The sequence below is a fragment of the Camelus ferus genome, chromosome 1 (genome assembly GCF_009834535.1).
Source record: "Camelus ferus isolate YT-003-E chromosome 1, BCGSAC_Cfer_1.0, whole genome shotgun sequence".
Classification (NCBI taxonomy): domain Eukaryota; kingdom Metazoa; phylum Chordata; class Mammalia; order Artiodactyla; family Camelidae; genus Camelus; species Camelus ferus.
The window spans coordinates 5,391,987-5,400,627 of record NC_045696.1 but is presented as its reverse complement, the minus strand read 5'-3'; the positions used below and the strand labels follow the sequence as shown (position 1 = coordinate 5,400,627).

General features: G+C 49.0%; 1 protein-coding gene across 6 annotated transcripts in view; it reads left to right on the top strand.

Annotated features, from left to right (window-relative positions):
- Window positions 1-4,496: 4,496 nt before the first annotated feature.
- The window catches only part of IGSF5 (immunoglobulin superfamily member 5), a 40,064-nt gene continuing 35,919 nt past the window's right edge, over window positions 4,497-8,641 (top strand). The window contains exons 1-2 of one of the 6 annotated variants that reach the window (XM_032463190.1): window positions 4,497-4,799; window positions 8,060-8,137. Coding sequence is in view for 4 of the 6 variants with exons in the window: in XM_014559902.2 (XP_014415388.1) it covers window positions 8,080-8,137 (58 nt within the window). In the remaining 2 variants the exon portion in view is untranslated. The remainder of the gene's footprint in view (window positions 4,800-8,059; window positions 8,138-8,641) is intronic. The other 5 variants (XM_014559902.2, XM_014559905.2, XM_032463071.1 and 2 more) reach the window with 5 other exon arrangements.

Below are 8,641 nucleotides of genomic sequence, written 5' to 3'. Positions count from 1 at the left end.
GATACATGCCATGCTACTGACTGCTTGTCTTTACATGTTGAACTTGAGAGCAGTCAGTTTTAAAAATTTCCTCCCTTTCTGCTCACCTGAATTTTTTCTAGTTTCTCCATAGTTAATATATATCATTTGTAATAAGGAAAGTAATGGAAGCTACTTGTTAACAATCTATAATGCTTACCTAGGGGTCATGTTTTCAGATGAATTTTGTTTTCCTCTTTATATTAGGTTGAGCCTAATATGAAATTGCTGTCTCTGTAGGTGAAAAAGAGTTAAATGTGGGCACTTTTGTAACAGGGAAGAACAAATTTGACTTAATATTGGATCTGTTTCTTTTGCTTTAATCTTTGTATTCTATTGCTTTTGCTACAGGTTAATCACTAAAAGAATATTGCCTATGGCTGGATATATACAGGACAGCCCATTTTCAAGGCTTAGATCTTTAAAGGTACAACACTTTTCCATCCATACGGAGCTAAAAAGTTGCAGAAAAGAGAATAACATTTGTCTTGTTGGAGATTTATAGGAACATTGTGACCAGACCTGTGTGGGCAGCTGCAAGAACAAAGGATTCCAACACCAAGAAGTCTGTGACAACCAGCCACACCTGGCCCCTTTTTAATATAAAAGAAGCCTGAATTCTAACTCAAGTAAGTTTGCTCTTTGGGGTCCCAGTCCACCATCTTCTCAGCCTGCTGGCTTTCTGAATGAAGCTGTTATTACTTGCCCCCACACCTCATCTCCCGATTTATTGGCCTGTCATATGGTGAGCAGTATGAGCTTGGACTCGGCAACACTTTTATATGATTCAATCTAAATACTTTAAATATTTAAAAAGTATTCTGCAGAGATCACACCACATGTTCACTTAAATTCCTCAAAGAGCTCCTGTAATGGGTTTGAAATCATGGCTCTCATACAAATCTAATAGGAATGTGTCCCAGATTTTATTTAACTCAGTTAATAAGGGAACAAGCAAGGTGTTACAACAGATCCAATGGAAAATTCAAAGGACACACACGTCTATGTACCATCATGAATGCTGAAAAATTTACAAATAGATGCAAAACTGGTTGATATCTGCAGGGCAAAAGTCAGTTGCATGTTCACCAAGGTTCATTTGCATTTCTACACACTGGGATCATCTGTATTACCATCCGTTTGTTACAACTGTACATTAGTCAGTGTTCTCAGGGAGCAGAACCAATCGGTCATTCATTCACTCACTCATTATGAGAAATCGGCTCATGTGATTACAGAGGCTGAGAGTCCCACAGCTGCCAGCTCCCAGAAGAGCCCATGGTGTCATTCTAGCCCAAGTCTGAAGCCCTGAGCACTGAAGGACTGACTGTGTCAGTTGCAGTTTGAGTCCCAAGGCCTGAGAACCAGACGCACCAACATCCTAGGGCAAGAGAAGACTGGTGTCCCAGCCAAACGGTCCAAGAGACGGAGATTCCCGCTTCCTCCAGTTTCTGTTCTATTCAGGCCCCCTGTAGATTAGGGGAGGCCCTGCCCCCTCTGGGGAGGAATCTGCTTTACTCTGTCTACTGACTCAAGTGCCACCTTCGCAGACACAACCAGAAATAATGTTTAACCACGTATCTGGGTGCCCCATGATATGTCAAGTTGACACAAAAAGTAAGCATCAAAGAATTAGAATTTTCAGTAGCTCAAAGACAGCAGCTAACCCCACAAACTTCTTTGCCCATTTCAAAGTTTTTCCACTTACCCTTTTTATATCTGAAGATCAAGACCAGCCCCTTGCCTGAACCCTTGGTCTGGACCCTGTGTCCCCTCTGGGCTCATCTGAGGTCCCCTTGGCTCCCCACCTAGTAGCATTCAGGTTCCATAAGTCTCTTTAATGTTCTCAGGGTCCCAGGCCTCCTGCCACCTATCCTGCTGCGGAGGTGCACATTGTTCCCTCTGCCCCAGGAGTGGTTCCCCAGCCTCCACCTTCCTACCCAGTTAACTCCTGACATGCCCCCCACACCCACACTGACCCCGGCTCAAAGCCAGTTTCCTCAGAGAATCTCCCCCCTCCACCCCACCCTCTCATCAAAGCTGCCTTCAGAGATTTTACTGCAATTTGAATTACAGTGTAAATATGCTTTATGTAAATTTGAAGCTTTGTGATTTTAAAATAGCCCGGGCTAAAAATATTAGTAAAATCTCTGAAATGAGCACCTCCCAGATTAGAATTAAAAGTCCCTCAGGACCACACAACTTGAGCTGCATTTCCAGTGACTTGTAGGTAGTGTCTCCACTTTGCCCCGGGGTAGCCTCTCAGTAACTGGTGGACAGGAGTTACCCCCCCCCCCTCCCCGGGCTGGAGGGCCCTGCTCAGTGCTGTGGAACTTCTGGGCGTGGTTATGATCATTACACATGCAGAGCTGTTATGGCACTTGTAAGGGGTCAGAACGTGCAACTCTAAAGTATGCCACTTTGGCAAAGGATTATTTTAAGCTGAAGATAATTGAGAAACAGCAGACACCAAACAAACTCTCTGCCCTCCTTTCTCTTTTGTACCAGGAAGGGCAAAACGATCTTAATCGCCGGAGGCTTGTATCAGAATCCACATGACAAACCTTATCAAGACAACCCTTATCTTACAGTAGTTTCGCCCAGACGCTCACCTTCCTGCAGTTTGCCACCCCCCCCAAAGCCGAAACTCCTTTTCTTGTCACTTCTCTACGAATTCATTGTCTTGTTAGATACCATTTAAGCTTGAGCCCTAACTCACGCTTAGGGCTTGTTTCTCCTGCGTGTTTGTGTGCAGCATGTGTTAATAAACTCCTGCCAATCTCTTGTTTTTTTTCTTGTTAACTTAGCTTTGTCTATTTAATTTCTAGGGCCACAGCCATAGGCTGAGGGGGGTAAAGTGTTTTTCCCCCTCTCCATATGCACTTTGTTATTATAACTTGAAATTTTCTAGAAGCTCTAACAATATTCTCTCAGTAGTCAGTGCTGAGGCTGAGGGTAGGGCTAGAAATCTTGGTTGATACTGTGCTCTGAAAGCCAGTCCTCATGACTCCTGGTGCCGACTGATACTCTAAACATCAGGAAGGACTAAAACCAAGAAAATTAAAAAAAAAAAAAAAAAGCAAATTAGGACAATAACGAGCTACCTTGGCCTTAGATTTTTATTCCGTGGCTCATTGTTGGAATTATCTGAGTTTTGAATTATGCTAGGTCTTTGGGGACACAGCTCCTAAACAAGATCTACAATCTTACGTGTATTTATGAAGTTGTTTGATGAATATATTGACTCCCCAATTCTACCTGCCTATTCACCATTCTTCTGACCAGGTCCTAGTACAGAGCCTGGTAGGGAAGGGGAAAGAGTACTTTCCTCTACCCTTTTATGTTCTGTGAAAAAGGCTTGTGAATTAAACTGACAAAAGACAGATTAACAGGAGAAAAAAGTATATTTTGTGTGTATATGGGAGCCAACAAGGGAAGTACCTGACTCATTAAATGGTTAGGGTTAATGACTTAGTAGCTAATTTAGTAAGGGAAAGGGAAGGGGTAAGAAATATGGGAAGAACGTATACATTTCTTCAGGATGGACAGGCATTAAGAAAGCAGTAGTAATATTTGTCTGTGCAGGTATGAGCAGCCTTTCCATCTTCTTCGGCACCATAAATTCTGCTGCAGAAGGGATCTGGAGTAGATTTGTTTGTGTTCCCCTAGGGGGAGGAGATCCACCCTGGAGAGGAATTCATGGCAGCCTTGGAGTTGGTGGAGTTGCTGCTTTTAGTCAGAAAAAGGGAAGCTCTGGGAAGGCCTTTTTTTTTTTTTTTTTTTTTTCAATCTGTTCAATTTCAAAGGTCTTCATTTTAAAAATAATCCTTGTGCAAAAGTGGCATACTTCAGGGTGGCATATTCCAATCCCTTTCAACTGGAAGACGCAGCATTTCCCCCTATTTATTTGCTTCAGGACCTTCTCTAAGTGTATAGTCCACATGTCCCACTGGCACCTATTCTGTGCGGAAGCCCTGGACCCTGAGTCCCATGACAGAATTAGAATGTGGTGGGGACAAGCCACTTATTCCAAAAGAACCGTAAGAGAGCAGACAGTTCCATACAGTGCTGTGCTGCAGGATTTTGGGGGGTGGTCTTTTCTGGGAAGTGCCAGGGCTCTGAACAGCCAAGTTCCCTTGTTACTTCCAAGGGGCTGGGAGAGGGTGGGTGTCTGCAGAAACCTCTGAGCGGTGGCTCTGCTGGGAATTGAACTTGACTTCTAAACTGGCCCCATCCCGGAAGACTTCGCCCTCAGGACTATTTTTTTTCCTTTCACAAAAGAACTGTTCTTGTGAACATGGAGGAGCCGGGCTGGCCGAAGGAACCGGCTTGGCCAGCCTCGGGCCTGTGCTGGAGCCCAGGGAGCAAGGCTGGCGGGCAGCAGGCCACGTCCACGTGCACGTCCACGTGCACGTACACGGGCAGGAAGGGGCCGCCGGCCTCCCGCCCGGGCAACAGTGGGGCTGAGAAAGGCTCCGGGCCAGAGAGAGGGTGGAGGCCAAGTGCAAGGGCAGCCTTGGCCCCAAGGCGGGGCGTTCTCAGCTGGGCTGATGATTAACGAGGCGTCTGCTGCTCCGGAGGAAGGGAGGCCACCTCTGTGCGCACAGCCCGGCCTGTGACGCAAGCAACTTCCTGGTGACAGGTGAGCGCGGGCGGGATTCTCCGGTGGCTGGCAGATTTGAGCCTGCGTCTGCGTGAGGAGAGCTGGGAGGCAAGAGAGAAGCTTTTTGGGAATAGAGGACCTTTGTTGAAGCCCCGAGGTGCCGATCCACCTGCCAGAGGTGAGGCAGACCCTGGGCGCGTGCGGTGTGGCCAGCAGACTCCCCGCAGGTACCCGCTCTCCTCCCAGGAGCCGGTGCCCAGCCCCCGCCGGCCGCTGGCTGGTGTCCAGGGAAATGTTGGACGATCGAACGCGCATCTGTTTCCCAAATTGCACGGAGTTAAACATTAAAAGATCGGGCTGCTCTGTGAGTTTAGGAATTTGAGGCTATTTCTATCAAGCGTCCCTTCTCTGGGGATGCGTGGAAAGCCGGACTGGGCTGGAATGTGGGGAGATGGGGATTCAAAGGCTGGAAAATTCCCGGCTCTCGTGCTGTTCCCTGGACAGACTTTAAATGCCATTGTTCTTCCCCAGTGAGAGGCCTCATGGAAAGGAAATCGCTCTCAATCTCTGGAAGTTCGGAGACTCCCCAGGTCTGGCCAGCAGTGCCAAGACACCTCCGAATGTGGGGGCACCCAGAGCGGGGGTGCCGGGGTATAGGAGGGACCTCGGTGCCTGGCTCTGTGCACACAGAGGTTTGCAGGGACCCCCTCGCCTGGATTTCGCTGCAGCTGTTTCCCACTGAGCCCAAGAAACACCCTCCCTCCTTCTTTTTGGGTTTGGGCTTCATGCTGAGCCTAAAAACAGGATGTCTACAGCCTTTGATTTTGTGATATCAAGCTGTTTCCAAGAACCCAGACATAAAGATTTGTGTGTGGAGGGGTAAATGAGTGAGACGATCACATTTAGCAATTTTCTTCCCAAGATGACAAGGCTGGTGACCCCAGACAGGTCTTCTGAGTGTTTGTTTTCCCCTTGTTGGGGCATCGAGGAAGTGATTGGCATTTAAATCGTGTCTCTTTAAGGCACTTTAATAAGATTGAAGATTTAAAAAAGACTTTGCAGTTTTTTTGGCGAAAAGTTGGCAATTCAAATCTTCTATAGTGAAATGAATGAGAAGTTCCATCTCAGACTACTCCGCAGAAATATTAACTTGCAAATTACCTGGCAGAGGCCCTCATTTAATTAAAAGGACTTGTCTGAGTTCAGTTACGACTTGAACCAATTTGATGACAGTTCCTTCCTGCACCCACCCGTCAAATACCGTCCCCTCACAGATGCACATCTGGGACCCTGTAGGTCTCAAGGTGGTCCTGCCCCACCTGCCCTGGGGGCTCTGCTGGGCTCTTAGAAATGGACTCATTCTGTCATACAGAGAATAAGCAAGTTAAGTAATCCGGTCCTCGTCTGCCGCCTGGCTGACCTTGGTTTTCAGTGAGTAGAAGTGTTTCCTAGTGAACCTTAAGCTATGGCTGCAGTTTCAGTAACGTCGGGTCCACATGTCGCATTTATTGCTTTTGGTAGAATGTGTGACTCATAACTCGATGGCTCAGTTTCTCCTCCATCCTCTGCTGGGGCTAACACCCTAGATGACTGACTGGAGAGCGACTGGCTTATCCACTTGCATTCACTGAACCTTGAAAATGAGTAAATGATTTATACGGCATTCGGTTGTCGGGGATGTTGAATTGGCTCTGGGGAGCCTGCGATTTCAGTTCGGTCTGGGTTCAGCTGCTACACTGCTTGGTACTGAGTCAGGTTGGTAGGGATCCTCTGAGTCTGGTTTTGAGGATTGCCAGGGTTTGAGTCACACGGTGGGAAGGTCCTGCAGCCCAGGGTCTGTGACCCTTACATTACACCTGGCCGCTATGGTTTACTACACTGCCTGGACTTCGCCTCCCGAAGACATTAGAGAACAAAGAAGAGGAAACCCTATGTTCCCTCTCATGAGCTGTGAGCATCCAGTGACACACTGACATGTAAAACTGGGGGGAGGGTCTCGGGACAGGGTGTCCCTGAGCCTTCACACCCCGGCTCTGATTCATTCAGCACCTCCCATGAGGTGCCTTCCACAGGTGGAGACGGGTGGTTATTACCCGCGCCTGTCTTCCTTCTTGCATTCCTGCTTGTGCGAGGCTGTGGGGTCTGCCTCCTACAGCCCTTAAGAGAGGACAGGAGATCCATCCGTCACAGAATCCTGCATGGGGTCTCTGATGGAACCGGTGCCGCACGTGTTGGAGGGATGGGGTGGATCCCCCCACAGGGCTGTGAAATCTGTGTGGACGCCAAAGTGAAAACTACCCCCTAGGTCACGTCTCTGTGCTAAAGACATTTGAAATAAAGGGACACTTTCCTGAGGCCGAGGAGCCGAGTTTTTGCAGACAGTTCACAATACCTTCAGTGGCTGATTTAGCCCAAAGTGCTCCAGTGGCACCAAACGGTGCTGGTGACTGCCTTGAATGGGCCTGTCCCAGTGAGAAGGAGAAAATAAAAATAAAAAAATTCAGGGATGGAGAGTGAGCACAGGGTTTATCAAAGAGCAAAGGGGTTGGCAGAGAGGTGTACATGCCAGGGCCCGTGTGTGCAGCCAAGGGACCAGTAAGGCCTCACCTCATCTACTGTGACCTTACTCACACTGCTGTGACCTGCCCCTGCCCCTTGTCCCTCACTCTGCCCCAGCCACAAAGCTCTCTCTGCAACTCCTCAAATGCGCCAGGCATGGTCCCACCACAGGGCCTTTGCACCTGCAGTTCTAGCTGGGATGCTCTTTCGCACACGTGGCGGTCGTCTCCCCTTCTACACTTCATAGAGCCCCTTCTTGGGATCCTGTCTCTGACCTCCCTGTTCAGAACATCAGCCAGCCCATGAACACCCTCCCACCCGCCCCTGTTCTATTCTCCTCCCGACCTCTTACTACCTTCTAATAAGCTTATGCTCTAGTTCTTCATTCTTCGTCTGTTTTCCCTTTTGATAATGTAAATTTGTGGTGGGTAGGGTCTTTTTTTTTTTTTTTCTTTTTTTGTCCTGAATGATCAAAGCATCGTGATTGAAATGAGTGGCAGGAAGCCCACGCTCCTATCCCTCGGCCAGTAATTCTGTGGTAATGCTACAGCTTCTGCTTCCCCTGATTTATACACAGGCTTGGGAGCTACATCGTTTAATACAGTGATTCTCGAATGTGAGCGTCTACTGGGATCGGTGCACCGCTTAACTCTTCAGGCAGATTTCTGGGCTTGCCCCCAGAGTTTCTAATCCAGCAGGTCTGGGGTGGCCTGGAGAATTTTGCTTTTCCAGCAAGTTCCTGGATGAGGCTGGTGCCTTGGAGAGGTTAGTCAGGCTGAGGAGGGCTGACTAACCTCTCCAGGGACACATACGAGCAGGGAGGGTCCCCGTAATCTCTGGGTGGAGACACACAGTTACCTGCCTGCTTTGCTTCCCCAGGCTGACGAAGAACATTCGAGATGGAGGGCGGCTGCAGAGGCATCCTGGCCACGTTGGTCGTCCTGGCCGGGCTGGCAGGTAGGGCCCCAGGAGCTCGGTGGACAGTTCCTGGGCATCCATCTGGAGTGGGTAGAAGGGACCCGAGGAAGGCCACCTGGGTGTGTGGCTGCCAGGAGATTCTTCTTTAGGCACTTTCCACTGCGTCCCCTTCCCACCCCCACCTCGCCAGCGGGGACCACTCTAGTAGGTTCCTTCAGGTGCACCGGACCCCAGGGGTCCTCCTCACTGGGGTCTTTGCCCCCGGGGCTTGCTTTGCTACCTTCTCAAAGTCATTGCTCTTGTGGAAACATCCTGCCCCCAACCTGGATTTGCTCCTCTTCTGTTTCTCTCTGGTCTCCAAGGAAGACCAGACTCAGGTGTCACCTCCTCCCTGAAGCCCTCCTGACCTGGCAGTTTTCAGGGTGATAATCCCGGTTCCCATGACTGACAGGGTGGAGGACCCGCAGCCCTCCCAATTGCTCCTCCTCATCCTGGAGCTTTCCCAGGGTGTCCCAGGCTAGGGTGTCCTGATCAGACTCCGCA